The sequence below is a fragment of the Pararge aegeria genome, chromosome 3 (assembly GCF_905163445.1).
Source record: "Pararge aegeria chromosome 3, ilParAegt1.1, whole genome shotgun sequence".
In the NCBI taxonomy this organism is placed as follows: Eukaryota; Metazoa; Arthropoda; class Insecta; order Lepidoptera; family Nymphalidae; genus Pararge; species Pararge aegeria.
The window spans coordinates 19,663,547-19,678,900 of record NC_053182.1 but is presented as its reverse complement, the minus strand read 5'-3'; the positions used below and the strand labels follow the sequence as shown (position 1 = coordinate 19,678,900).

The 15,354-nt window shown below is 37.8% G+C and overlaps 1 protein-coding gene across 3 annotated transcripts in view; it reads right to left on the bottom strand.

The window, feature by feature from the left end:
• Positions 1–6,569: 6,569 nt before the first annotated feature.
• Positions 6,570–15,354, bottom strand: part of LOC120636928 (dedicator of cytokinesis protein 7) — a 36,551-nt gene continuing 27,766 nt past the window's right edge. For all 3 annotated transcript variants that reach the window (XM_039908497.1, XM_039908498.1, XM_039908499.1), the window contains 9 exons: positions 14,204–14,334; positions 13,409–13,580; positions 12,704–12,884; positions 12,009–12,136; positions 11,107–11,172; positions 10,515–10,631; positions 9,244–9,332; positions 7,964–8,110; positions 6,570–7,182 (listed from right to left, as the gene is read on the bottom strand). In XM_039908497.1, the coding sequence (XP_039764431.1) occupies positions 7,143–7,182; positions 7,964–8,110; positions 9,244–9,332; positions 10,515–10,631; positions 11,107–11,172; positions 12,009–12,136; positions 12,704–12,884; positions 13,409–13,580; positions 14,204–14,334 (1,071 nt within the window). In that variant the 3' untranslated portion in view covers positions 6,570–7,142. The remainder of the gene's footprint in view (positions 7,183–7,963; positions 8,111–9,243; positions 9,333–10,514; positions 10,632–11,106; positions 11,173–12,008; positions 12,137–12,703; positions 12,885–13,408; positions 13,581–14,203; positions 14,335–15,354) is intronic.

Sequence of the window (15,354 nt, the reverse complement as noted above, 5' to 3'; positions counted from 1 at the left end):
AAATATGAAATCAAAAGAACCATATTTATTTTTCCATGCAAAACTAATCCGGAACATTTTAAGTGTTTCCTTGTGACAACCCTATTGAAGATAAAACACCGACAGGCGCATAGCACCTACGCTACGCAACGCGTACCTAATAAAGTGACAGCAGACACTTGATTTTAGTATTGCATGTGATGAGGGCTGTATTTGATTTATTGCAGTGAAAACTATGGCAGTGGTTTACACAACAAAATATTAGGGTTTTGGTTTCACAGATAAGTCTCTGAGAAAATAAATAATATACCTAAAAACCTGTGAAGCAATATTTCTGTTATCATTCACACGTTGTATATGAGTGGGGTTGTCTATTTCACTGGAAAGTGACTTTAACCTACTTAGACGAGAGTTGCACACGGTATACATAAACGCACAATAAGCAAACAGAATATCTGCAATTATGAACATATTGGGCCCAATCTCCTTTTAGTTAGTTAAAATTTTACTTTCGACAGTGGCAGCGTTTTTTAAAGAACTTTTTCCAACATTTTTAATGTAAAACTCGCAGATTGCTGACCACTGACTCTGGGGGTCACTGAAGAAATGTAACCGGCGACACGAAAGTAGAAAAGAGCTTACGTCTGACCAAGGTCTGAACTGATGCCAGTTCCTTGGAGAATGTAGGTATCAGTTCTATATACCAAGGTCTTGCGCTGGTTTCGCCTTATTACTAGGAGGTAGCTGTACCTAGGAACCTCAGCATCCTCTCATCTGACTGGTGGCAGAAGCCGTGGCTAGTTAACATCAAGCAACTAAGGCTTCAGGTTAGGCAGTGCTTTTGTACATTCACGTGATGACAAACCAGACTTCACAAGTTTTTAAAGTCAATACTTGAACTAAGGCTTCACCATCACTAACTAGTCAAGGTCTAACTAGTACTATACTGAGGTTCTTTTTCTCGCTAGAATCTGCCTGAACCGCCAACGGTAGAATCACTACAAACAGACAGACTGGACAATTCAAAAGTGCTTATATAAACTTGAAATAAATGAATTTGAGTTTAAATAAAAAATATAAATAACTATAATTAATAACTATGTCCCGCCCTACGCCACTTTAGCATTGACGAGGGTTTGTTTTGAATAAATGTGTTTTAGTATGTTTAACAATACGTTCGACGACTAAAGTTCTGCGAATTTCTAAATTCTTGATCTTATATGCATTGCACACTTATTTCTTAGATATAACTCGCTAAAGAGTTCTTATAATGTCGCTTTAATTTTCTTAAACATGTATTATTATGTAAACAAAGAGCGCGGATATTCTTTTCAACTTCCGTGTCGCTGCAAGTGCTTACGTATTTTAATTGTTATTAGTTTTTACTCGTGAGTTCTTTTGAATATTATCTAAAAGGATACAAATTATCTGAATATATTGATGCAATATCTTGAATGTGTCTCGTCTTTTTTTTTCTCGATGTTAGACTGTATAGATATACAATATTTTAAAATATTAGTCATTAAAAAACTTTGCAAAACTTAAATAATTTTATTTGCTACTTTCATGGCCAGAAATGTTATGACTAATTTTTTTTCCCACTTTCGGGAATAAGTGAAGTAAAAAACCTAACACAATGCCATTATCGGGCCTATTGATAATCATTTTGCTGTTATCGCAATTATTTTTACTGTCTGGTGTATCATAATTATCCTTTTTACATGTTCTAGGCAGTGAAATAGTGTCATTCGATCACAAAGCATTGCGATCGTCAAATTTTCGTATATAAATTTATGTCGTTCATTATAGATTAAATAAATATATATGTTTATTTAAATTTTTTATAATATTAATTTAAAATATTAATTAATTATTCGTCCTACATATACATAATATATTTCTAATTTGTAATGTTAAGTCACTGACGTAACATGAATGGACTTCAGGTCAGCCCTCAGAACGAAAAGGGCATGAAAACGCAAAAACGGTATGAATTTCGCGCCAGTGATCCAGTCCTTTTCGTACTTGTTGCGCTGCATAGAAGAAAAAGAGACCAACTATACATTAACCATATTCGGCTGGATTTCTAAGCGTGATCGAACAATTTGGAACACATTTGTAGGGTCGCTTATATTAAAAAAAAAGTTGATGTGATTTTTATAGTTCTTTTATCGCATGTTAATCTTAATTTATTTCACTTTTCCTCGAGATCTTGTGGAAAATCATTGTATAATCGCGACGAGTAGAATATTTTGATCCGAAAGAATCCTAAAGTATTTTTTTTGGATCATTTTTTTCATATATATATTGTAATAGGTAATATGTTGTAAGCATGAGATTTAAAAGATTGGTTGCTCTGAGTTTCTTGCTCCACTTTTTCTTTATGACTCCTTAAAAAGTGGTAGTAGATTAAAAAGAGAACATTAAACAAGGTATTATTATGAAATACATGACCAATAAATCTTTAGTAGTATAGTAATAATAAAATTTGGGTTTTATTATTACCGTTACCACAAGGAATATCGTCTATAAGCTTAAAGATTGACAATTTAAAAAAAACTTTAAATACCCGCAAGCCTCATAAAACTTCAAGTCCGCGTTTGTTTCGTTTTAAAAAAAAAGTAGGATACTCATTATAACATCAGCTTTTTGCCAGTGAGAGCCTTGCCAAAATAATTCCAGCCATTTTGGAGCCGGAACAAGCAGACAGACAAATTAAAAAAAAATGTGATTTTATATGACCTGTTTATAATAAACAACACTTTTAATAACTTTCATAAGCATTTAGTAAAAGCTGTTATTTTGACAAACAAACACTTTTATTTATATAGATTAAACCAACCATACTTATAACCATAAGGCAATCACATAAAATTTATGTGGTGAGTTCTTCATGAAATTATACAATTAATAAATATTTATATACATATACAAAAAAATAACAAAATAATAGCTATTACATTACTCTTAATAATTTTCGCTCTTAGCTTGAAATGGTTGAAGCTGCGTATGGTGATTTTATAGAACTCCTGGTCGAAGCTCCATAAGGTGATAGATTGTTGCAAAAAAAATTACAAGTAATGGTATGTCGATATGATTCAAATTAAATGTTTTTATTTATTTGAGTTTCTATACATGTATAGGTTAACTCGAGACACTTTTTCGTAAACTTTGTATGAGATCTGACGTCCCATTCATATTACGTCAGTGTAAAGTTCTAATTATTATTACCTCTTCGACAAGTAATGACGACAATCGTTAGTGCTGAAAGGAGTTATCTGACTGACTGAATGTTATAAAATATATATTTAATTAAATTGATTGTGAACACTAATACGATATAGGCCTTGTCTTACGATTCTACCACCTCCCAACACCGTATAGCGACCATAGAGTATGAAGATGTTAATGCGGAGATATGATTTACTAAAATTTTATTGTGCCAAAGACAAAAGCATTGTTAACTATATCGTATAAATATAGCTATGTAAAGTAAATAAACCGTTCCTGATGTTCATAAAGAGTAGGGAGGCACTATTTGTAAATTTTCTTGATCGTAGTCGCATATCAAAGAGGATATAAACACTGGCCTAAATGAGCTGTCAATAATTTCTGTGGCATAGGCATCGCAATCTCGTTCCTTGGGCTTGGCCTAACTGACCAGTGAAGCTGGCGTAGGCAGGGGACTAATAATCCCATGACAAGGGATACAATCTATGTGGCCACCTATCAAAGTAAGGCAACAGAGAACGTTTACTTCCGTTAGTTTATTTTGATATTATTTTAATCTGTGCGCCCACGCAGCACGCTTAGAAAGTTGATAAAGCTGTAGGAGAACAACATTTAGTCCTTTCCCCAGGGAGAAAAAATATCTCAAGTACATACTGGACCGGGGATAAAAGTGCGGTAAATAAATTTTGATTATTATAATGTTATTACACAGGGTACTGATTCCTTATGGTATGTTATATTAACGTTGATATGTAAATGTTTTTCTACATTGGCAGGACAATGTTCGTCAAAATTTTGAAGTTAAGATTAGATAATTTTTTTTGTTGGATTTATAAAGTTATTTGCGTGGCCGCTATTTAGAAAACAGTGAAAATGTCCATGTCTGTCTATACACATTATTCAAACACGTTTGTAACAATATCAGTGTCCCTAGAGTAACTGTCAAATTAGGAAACGTGACAGCGACGCTAAGTTGAATTTGCCTTTGTATGGGAATATCAGTTAGGTCAGCCAATTAGCAGTAAAATTAGGTTTTAACGTTAACGCCGATTAACTTTGCTGATTAGATTGTAAATAAATGAATAAACAATGACTGAAATGAAAATATTTCATATTAGAACTTAAATTTCGAAATTAAGCAAGCTGTTTATTTTTGTGTAACAAGACATTACTGTGTTATAACTTGTGTAAGTGTTGTACTTTCTAGTTAAGCCGGTACACGTTCGGAATAGGCCACTTCAATCTAAGTATTATAAATGCTGACATTTGATAGGACTCAACACGCGTTTTGTTGCGTCTGAATAAGTGGCCAGTTTCATAGGTCCGGGCCATTATCTATTTTCAAATAAATATAATATACTTACTATTACTACTTGTATAAATTGTTGTTTTATTTTCATTCCTTTGATTTGCGCGTTGTGTGCGCTGCTATCTTATAAGTTGGAGCTACCGTGTTCGATTCGCGGCAGGGACAATTGAAAAAAAATCTAATTGTCTTGTCTCTCTGTGTCGGAAGCCAGACTAGTAGAGTCTGGCTTCCGACACAGAAAATTATTGAGAATTTCAACAACTTATGTTGTACAAAATATTGTGGTAAATATAACCTTACTTCCTTGTATCTCCATACTTCCTTGTTTATTTTTCAAGCCTACTCTAACAATATTTATATTTGGCGCTTCTTTTAAGAGTTACCCTGATGCAAATGTGGCGCCATCCTATTTTAATACATTTTGACGACACTTTTTCATATACACAGATGACTCTCCTTACCTTTACCCTCCATACTTCCGACACAGACGTGCCGCTAAGCTGTTTAATGTAGGATATATTTCGGAGTGTGCTCAAGAACTATTTGATCTAGTTCCCCCCTCGCCTTTTTACCATCGAACCGCGAGGCACCGTAAGGATCTGCGTCCCTACGTGGTCGATATACCGCGAACGCGTACGAAGCGCTTCGTATATTCCTTTCTGATCCGCACCGCTAGGATCTGGAATGATCTTCCAGCTTCCATTTTCCCCAGTTCTTACAATATGTCAATATATACCTTCAAATGAAGAGTGAATAGGCATCTTCTAGGCATGCGCGATCCACCTTAGGCTGTATCATCGCTTACCATCAGGTGTGATTGCAGTCAAGCGCTCGTCTATAAACAAAAAAAAAAGAATGAAAACAAGCTGACGTCACACGATGTCGCATAGAAACCGACGCTTTAGGTTAAGAATAACTGCTATATCCTTAACAGTTTAGCCCGTTACCATTTTAGACCACTAGGTGAGATTGCAGTTAAGGGCTGCTAACTTACAGTTTGAAAGAAAAAAAATACAATATAAATCTTAACAGCGCGGCAAAACGTTGACATTTGCTTGCACTGCTTTTGCTGAAACGTTCCAACTTCCATCGCATGTTTTACTTAGAGGTGTGTCGTCTCAATGATAGGATGGTAATAAAAAAAACCTTTTGTAGATATTACTTTATTGGAACTAGGTGGGTATAAAAGGATTATTTAATTACATAATATTATACTATTAATCGTTTTGAAATTGTCTATATTAGGTTCAACTTTGGTCAATAGGAATTGCTTGCTAATTTATGAATGGGTACAATAAATATTGAGACCGCAAAAAGGGGTAGTGTTATTTCCTTTTAAGACCTTACCTTATTATTAAAGAACAGGTAAAGCCAGACCACCGAAACGAGATAAAAAATTTAAAGAAAAATGAAACATTAAAGGACCGTCTTCGAACGAAATCTACGTCTATTTGTTCTTTATCTCCACTCTCTGGTTTAACTTTAGAGCTAATTCGATTATATACAAATTTCGAAACGGCAGTAATACGATTCAATTAGTCGAAATTCATAATTCATTTATTTCAAGTAGGTCGAGTTTATTAGCTCTTGAAACTTCAACGTCAGTCTGTTCGTAGTGACTCAACCACCTATCCGGGCTAAAACGTCGACGAGACGTCTAAAACTTAGAGCTATCCTTTTCCACAATGAATGTTACCAAAAGGATGGAACTACTTTAATACCAGTTAAATGACTTTATATTTGTATGCAACCGAATTTGCATGAATACCTAACAGTGCGATCATTATTTACGTAAGTTCAAAAGGGGTGGTCTAGCAAAATCCCACTAAAAGGGAGTGGAGGAAGCAATAAATGTTAATAAACATTAGATACTAATAATATTTACTAGTAAAAGTTGTTACAGTAAATTTATGTGGGTAAAAATTTAAGCTATTGATAACTATAAATTCATATTTGCCAGATTTATTAAATAGTTAATAGATAGTTTTCAAGAAACAATTAAAATTATTTTTGATTAACAACCAATGTTCATGACATTGAGTTGGTGGGTATTTGGGTATAAATACGACTGCATTATCGATGCACCGCAGTCCTACATGGACTCGAACAATGCAAAGATGCCTTCCGGTGTCTTAGTCGTTTATCACAGAACATCAAATTAGCAAATATTTTCGTGGGTTACCCTACGGTACGATTTGAGGCAGGCGGACTAAATTAAAACAAAAAAAAACCTAACGTAATCAATGAACGCCTCAAAAAAACCAGAGGCGTGCACTGGGCTTCTTACCAGGGTTTGCATACAGTGGGAGAATTGCATGAAACGGCAAAAATTCCCCTCCAATACGACTTATGTAAAATGATTTTGGTATGCAGTGCTTTTGTGCATGCATGAAGTGCACGCCACTGCAAAAAACCTAAATAAATTCTACGAATTAAAACATTACACAATATATTTTGTATTCTTAATACTAAGTGCTACAGAATAAATGCAATAATAAATTCTGATAATACATTAAAAATACGAAATGTACAAATAAAAGTTGTCAATCTAATTTAATCAATACTTTTTTGTTTTCTTTTTGTCATGGAGTTTCGCAGTCATAGTCTTTACCGTAGCTGAGTATTAAGCTTGCAATTTGTAGTCCACTTTGCTCATGCCGTTTCTGTAAGAAAGTATAATTTAATGGACATTTTGTGCAATGACTGACGATACATTGGAATAAACGAGCGGTGTAAAGTAATATATAAATTGCTCTTACTTCCTAGCTAACCTATATTGAGTGTGAGATGGTGATAATAAAAAGAGCCGGGCAAGTGTGTTGTGGGTTTCTTAGACCAGGGCGCGTTTGGAACCCTTCTAGATTCAGTTTAAATTTAACAACAATGGAGGCGATAATGTATTTGGAATTATAAATTAAAATTTGCTTATACGGATATTAAAAACGTGCCTCTTAAGTTGATATCCTGATCGTTTTCTTTTTGATAATTCCGTCAATAAATCCTCAGTATCAGACCGGTGTTAGATTGTAATAATAGGAAAATATAAGAAAATGTATATATTTTTTATTACATCTCAGATTTAATTAAGTAAATTTAATTGAATAAGAAGTCTATACTAATTTTGTTGGTTTCTTTGTGCTGGATAGGCATAGAAAGTACTGGACTATTTTTATCCATTACTTCACCAAAAGATAGCTATATTATCACCAAGCAACCTAAAATTTTATTAGATCGTCGGTAGAAAGAAACGTGGTTCCATTTGTATCACATTTATTCTTATTCAAATAAATAGTTTTCTCATCAAGGATGTTTTTCATTCAAATAATACCAATTTTCAATTTCAAGTTAAAAAAAAAAAAAACAACCGACTGCACCTAAACAAATTTTGTTTGAGCTACTACGCTTAAATGTAAGTTATCTCGAAGAACTAAGGAGTCTGCTCACGTGAGGTGCGCCACGTGCGACGGCGTGGCGTGGATGAGCGGCGCCAGTCTGTCCGTGAACCGCTGGAAGTTGCGCTCCAGCTCGCGCTGGTACTCGCGCTGCTCGCTGCTGATCAGGTTCTTGTTCTTGCGCAGCGCGTCGTGGCACCTGCGCCGGCGCACCGTCAGCACTGCCGGCCAGCAGGCCTCGGCCGACCAGAGGGTTTGCCCAGACTCACCAGACTTGGTGATAGCAGTCAGTGGCTCGCACACAGGGAAAGAAAATCTCCAGTACGGGTTATGAGAAACTTAAGGGTGGGCATTGTACGAGCTATAAAAAGCCTACTCTTAAGTTGGAGACTTTCTCCATTTTATATCAACTGCATACTGAGTGCATACCCTGTATACACGCCACTGATCGCAGTAGTAACCCGTCGGCCCAGCGTGGTGATTATGTATTGGATTATGGGCAAACCCTCCCGTAGGATAGAGGCTCTTAGTCCAACAGTGCTAAGATTATAGGCTATTATAGTTTAGTTAAGAACTTCAAAAGATTCTTTCATGATCAATAGTCGATCTCGGAAACCTGTTGCACATAACTCTGGAATTAAAACTTCACTTGCATTAAAAATGAAGCAGAACTTCGTGAGGACACCCGCATGTCTGAGTCGATATATACGTCACATAGTAATTAATAAATTATATCATGCAATTGTATATGAATTCATAAATTCATTATAATATTATTCTCTAATTACAAATAAGTGAAGTCAATCTTCACAATATTTTACTTTCCAAGAATACATTATAACTGTAGAAAGCCTTCTCGACATCGTCGAAGTCTTCAGTTTTTTCCTAAATAAATTATTATTTGGTGCATCTCTTATACTACCTGGTATCGTATTAAAAACTTCTGAGCCCATGCCGGCTACAGTCTTTGTTGCCTTTTTAAGGCTGTGATATTTGGATAGAAGTCTATGAGGATACCGTAAGTAACAATGACTCCTTTTGGCAAACTCGTTTCTGTGCTGCGCTACGTATACTGCTACATTATAAATGAGTAAGCAAGGTAGCGTTAAAATACATGAGCGGCGTCAACAATGTTCTCAAAGTAATAGTTAGCAAAAATAAGTTGAATTTGGTCCAAATTCTGTTGAACACAAAATTAATAAACGAAGTAATTTCCACAGGTTTCACTGTAGCCATCTTTTTACTTTGTTCTTTCTTGTGAAGTATATCACTTTCTTTTAGAGTTTAGTTCAGTTTAGAGTGTGTAAAACAGAATCTGTACAATACACTTACTTTTTGGAGAAGTCTTTAAACGCTAGCCTGAGCTTGTTCGTGAGTCTGGTGGGCGGCTGCGCGCCCTCCACTACCGGAGCCAGGAATACCTACGAACGAAGCAAACATGTAGGAGTACTTTATAAAAAAAATGGAATATATAAATAAATAAATATACTACGACAATACACACAGCGCCATCTAGCCCCAAAGTAAGCGTAGCTTGTGTTATGGGTACTAAGATGACTGATGAATATTTTTATGAATTATATATACATAAATACTTAGAAAATACTTATAAACACCCAGACACTGCAAAATATTGATGCTCTTCACACAAACATTTTCCAGTAGTGGGAATCGAACCCACTGCCTTGGACTCAGAAAGCAGGGTCGCTGCCCACTGCGCCAGTCGGCCGTCATATATAATAGTGGGAGCGGGCGGGGCACATAGTTCAGAGAACCGATGGACGTTGGGATTCCAAGGTGCTAGAACGAGTCAACGAGAACGAGTCGCTGGGAGCCGCTGCCCAGGACCGTGAATTTTTGAACTCCGCACAATTTTTTTTTTTCTTTTTTTTTATGTTTATAGACGAGCGCTTGACTGTTATCACACCTGATGGTAAGCGATGATGCAGCCTAAGGTGGAGCGCGCTTGCCTAGAAGATGCCCATTCACTCTTGATTTGAAGGTACTCATATTATAGGCACTAGGGAAAATGGAATCCTAGCGGTGCGGATCAGAAACGAGGATGTGAAGTGCTTCGTACGCATCCCCGGTTTATCGACCACGTAGGAACGCAGATCCTTACGGTGCCTCGTGGTTCGATGGTTAAAAGACGAGGGGGGAACTAGATCAAATAGTAATGATATTTGTCACTAGCTGGCGTTTAAGTACAGAAGAGTGTATGACATATACTTACGAACAATCCAAATTATTACTATTAAATAGCGGAAACTACACAGACGTCTGACGTAAGCGTTACTTCCGTCAGAAAAAAATCCGAGTTACTCCCTAGTAGCGCCTGAAGAAGTTTTACTTCAAAAAAACACGCAGAGCACACGGGTTGGTGATCGCAGTAGAGAGTACTAGTAGCATAGATTACGCTGCGTCCCGTCCTCTGTTATATTCCCTTAGTCACCTCGTACGACAGCCGCGGGGAGAAAAATTAAGCTGTCATTTCTATATCCAGTGCAATGTATCAATAATAGATACCAGTATTGAAGGACTTCACAACACCCTTTTGTTTTACTTGGACACATTGCCGTGTATATAAAAATTGCAAATAATACCTGTGCCAATTCCAGCGGACCCTGGTTGACTGTAGTGCCGATGCAACCTTGTAGTACCATCTGGAGCATTTTAGGATCCGGCGGCTCTTGACTGGTCGCCGCTGCTAATTCATGGATCTAAAATATATTCAAAATTTATAAAGTACAATAGCCATTAAACTCAACAGATATGGGATCTCTTGGAAACAATGAAATAATTTTTAGCTATTATTTATCACCTTTTATTTACTTTCTATGAGGAATAAATACTTTTGTAATATTTAACATCAGAAGTGGGATAAAAGTGTTGGTCCTCAGTTGTAGTCTAATCTAAGCTACCTTTTCCAATAAGTCCTGAGTTCGGTATGGGCTTCTTAGGCCTGGACGCGTTTAGAGTTACCGTAGCAAGAGCTTTATTAAGTTAACGAATAAGGAATATAATAAAAAGGACCACAATTAAGGAAATGAATATAAAACTAAGTTGTATTTGAGTAAGGTAAGTTTGAATTATAATAGATAATGGTGCGAAAAGGATTTTTTACTTAAACATCTGTCAGTTTCATTAAGGATTTGTTGCTAACTGAATTAGGAACAGCAAGTGTGTAATACGTACCTTCTTTTGTATGTCTTCAATGGCTACCTCGATAGGTGTCAATATGATTTGTGTGCGTTGCACTACCTGCGAAATTAATTCATTAATTATTTGGATGCTCCGAGAACGCACAATCGCCTCATACACGATTACCAATAGACTTATTATATTAATGCGTAGGGACTGCATCATCAAACAAACAAAATGGCACTGACTTATGAAGCTTGAAAGTGCTCGAGGCGGGCAACGATGACACGTGATAACCTTGAATCGCCGACTTGACTGGAGGATTTAACGCTGTGTTATTTAATAAATGGGATGGGCATCCTTTACTTTATTTCCTTTTTATTACATGACATCAACTCAGCCAATGTTAATTAAAACAGCCAATCTGAGCCAAGCTAAGCCAGCCAATCCTTGCCAAGCCACCACTCCAGCCCCTGATCGCTTTCGGTAGAAGGGGTAAAGCAATAAAATGCTCTGCGAGCACATTTTTGGGGCTTTTGGACTAAAGTGAACATTGTGAGCCGAAACTCTGCCCAACTATGTACAATACAATATAAAATAGTGTGATTATCATGTTTTGCTTTATTTTATGCCCACTGTTTCATTTTATTTATTCTTGGTTAGTAGTAGTTCAAGTAGCAAAGGATAGAGAAAAATGGTCATCGTTGGAGGAGGCCCTTGCCCAATCTGGGGTTCTTGTAATAAACTAACATTTATAACAATAAATATTAAAACGAAAAATAAAAATACTAACTTTAAACTATCTATAAATGTAAAGTTACAGGAAATAAAAGGCTTTTTTATTTTTTTTATTAGTAGTAGTTCATAAGTACCTATTCTACGAGATGAATGAGTAGAAAAGCTTTTGTGAGCCTGTAAAGTACGACAGAAAACTGCTTTTTTGGGGGTCATCTCACCTGTATCCTGGTCTTGACGTAGGGGAAATGATGAGCAGTGGTGAGCAGCGTCTTCCGCTTACACTGCTCGCCTAGTTCACCGTGCGCGCGGCCGCCGGCCGTGAACGGCGTCGCGTACATAAAACGCTCTGTTCAAAAATAAAAGTTGTGTTAATCAAGGTTATCATTAAACGCATTCGACCAAAACTATTGTAAGTACTTTCGGTTGACATAAAATTGGTGTAGTCGTACGATCCCTGAATTTATCAATTCGGCTATTAGGGAAACCTTGTCGGTGATTCCCCGAAGCGATCCGACGATCACGTCCGCAAGAATCACTGTCTACTTCTCCAAACTACGCTTTCGGCAAGGATTGCGTCCTGAGTATTATCGTGCCTCTGTTTTCAAAACTACATTTAGGGCAGATTTTCACCTAAACTGAGAAGAGGGGATATGCGGTGGCGTAGGTTAATTCCACCTTAGCGGAGCGAGCTACCTGGCGAGAGGCAATGTTCTCGAGTTTAGATAAATTACAGTATAGCGTACAATTTCTATATCTTTCCGGTTTAATGTTGTCCATGTTGAAACCGGGCCTCAGTGAAAGTATCCGGAGGAAGAGGTGTGAGGGCGAATACAATAAATCCAGAAGGTCAATGTACATTCCTGAAGGTGGGTTCTTGAGCCCCACGCGATAAAAAGTTCTGGGATGCACTCACTGATGTTGTAGTTCCGCTCGTAGTGCGTGAGGCGCGTGCGCAGCTCGTGCGGCTCGAAATACGGCTCCACGTACGTGATCTGTATGTACGCCTTGTCCGGCTCCAGCGAGCTCACGTCCACCACGTTGGAGTCCTTGATTATCACGACGTTCTCCGCGCCGAAACGCTGCCCGTAGAAGTTCTACGCAAAATTATAAACGTGTTGAAGATAACATGCAGTGTGGTGGCCGCAGATCAAAATACAGAGTACATATTGGATAAAAACAGGCGTTACTTTGCGTAACAGATCTTCGGCAATGTGCACGGTTCGGTCGGAACATAGCGAAGAAGAGCGTCCCTTGTCCTACTATTCCCATCTACTGCGATCACTAACCCTTTCATGTTATTGATGACTTAAGGTTAACCGAGAGTAGATAGCTCAGTGGTTCTCGAGATCCAGCACGCACCTCTAACTTTTTTGAGTTATGTGCGTTTTAAGCAATCAAATATCACTTGCCTTAACGGTGAAGGAGAAAGGAAGGAGAGAAAAATTTCCAGTAATGGGTTGATGATGATGATGGACAATGGAACAAGAATATTCATGTTCATCACACAAACATTTTCCAGTTGTTGGAATCGAGCCCAAAGCCTTGGACTTAGAAAGAAGGGTCGCTGTCCAGTGCGCCAATTGCCCTTCATTAATGGTAGTTGAGGACAGTAGGTTACCTCGAGGCGGCTGAATATTTCCGGCAGCTTAGTGAGCGCGTGCTCCTTGTACACGAACTCCTCGCCGTCGAGGTCGCCGAAGCGCGCGCCGTAAAACGACACGCGGAAGTACGTGCCGAATATGCGCTTGCCGTGCAGTTGTTCTATACGGGTGAACGCCTCGTTCAGTTTGCTGGAAACATTGGATAGATGTTTTATTAAGATCTATTGGAATCACCTATCTTGAGTGACAGAATGGCAGAATATAATACGGGTTTAGGCAGACGCGTCGACAAGAACTTAAAACCTTATTTAAATAAAGAAAGTTGTAATGTGATTAGCTACATGCAAACCTTTCCATTGTCGTCATAGTACATTCGTCAACTAAAAACTAAATCTACAAGGGGTCGATACGCATACTGATCTAACTTCGTTTCTTGTACCAAAGTAGATAATATTTACTTTAGAGCCAAAATTACCGACAACGCACAAGTTATTTCAAAGTTATAGAAGTAAGTCAAGCCGCATTACGCGTTACGGCTCTGAGGACCCCAACGTCAATCGGACGGTGGAGTCTTAAGTGCTTGAATAGCGACCCTGGTTAAACTTCACTGGGTTAGATAATACCAAGCGAGTCGCCGGCTGACTAACGCGGTACAAGACCGCAGAAATATAGAAATCTCATCTAAAATACCTAAAGATGTAGTTGAAATGTCCTTGAATCTCTAAAGTGCAAATTGAAGGAATCGCAGATGTCAAGGTCATTGTGGTAATATTGGGTATATATTCCTTGGTGCGTGCTGCTAGCGTACTCACCCGTGTATGTTGGCGAGCTTCTTATAGTCGCGGTTGTCCTCCGCAATGGGTATGAGCACCTTGTACACCTCGTTGACGGTCTCGTACATGCCCGCCGTCATCAGCTCGCCGGCAGCGTGTTCCAGGAGAGCCTGGGCGGCAACGGACCCACATATATCAAAACATTCTCATCATCGTAACCCCCTTTTAACCCATTTTTTTAGCCCTTTTTTTAATCATTTCGGGTATCTTTGGCAAGCTCTTTTTAGGCAGAAAAGTTGTTATTTGAAATAAACATAATAACTTACAAAATCGTTATTTTTAGTGGTATTTTATCGCAGGGTCTATTTCTAACTTGAGATTGTTATCGATTCTGTTGTACTCTTAAAATTCTTAATTAAATGGGAAGTCTTAAAGTAGGCCTGTTCTTCTCATAACGTTCTTTAGTTAAAAAGGACTGCACCATTATTTCGTATGTTAATGCTCTTCCTATCAATGTCAAAATATCAGACAGCTTCATCATTTCATTTTTAATTATTTATTACTCATTTTTTTTGACGAGCAATACGAGTCGCGCCGCTAAGAATGTAGGTTGGACGCAGCAGTTTGGCCTTCGCTTAATAGTTTCATTAATAATGTTCATTAATATCGCTTAATAAGTTGATAGTTATAAATTGAGTACAGATAATTGAATTTTATTTTTTCTCTTTTCTGTTAGCTTTCAACCGGTACCGACCTTTTTAGACCAAGTTATTAAAAGATGTAATCATCAACCCATTGCCAGCCCACTACAGGGCATGGTCTCCTCTCAGAATGAGAAGGGTGCAGGCCGTAGTCTACCACCCCGGCCAAGTGCGGATTGGTAGACTTCACACGCCCTTGAGAACGTTATGGAAAACTCTCAGGCATGCAAGTTTCCTCATGATGTTTTCTGTTTTCAACTAAAAACGCACATAACTTCGAAAAGTTAGTGGTGCGTTCCGGGGCTCGAATAACTCCGAAAAGTTAGTGGTGCGTTCCGGGGTTCGAATAACTCCGAAAAGTTAGTGGTGCGTTCCGGGGCTCGCACTCGGTCTCCTCGATAGGAAAGCCGAAAGAAAAGCCACTAGGCCGACCGCTTCACCAACAAGATGTCGAAAAGATGTCACGCAGTCACAAATCCGTAAAGTGAG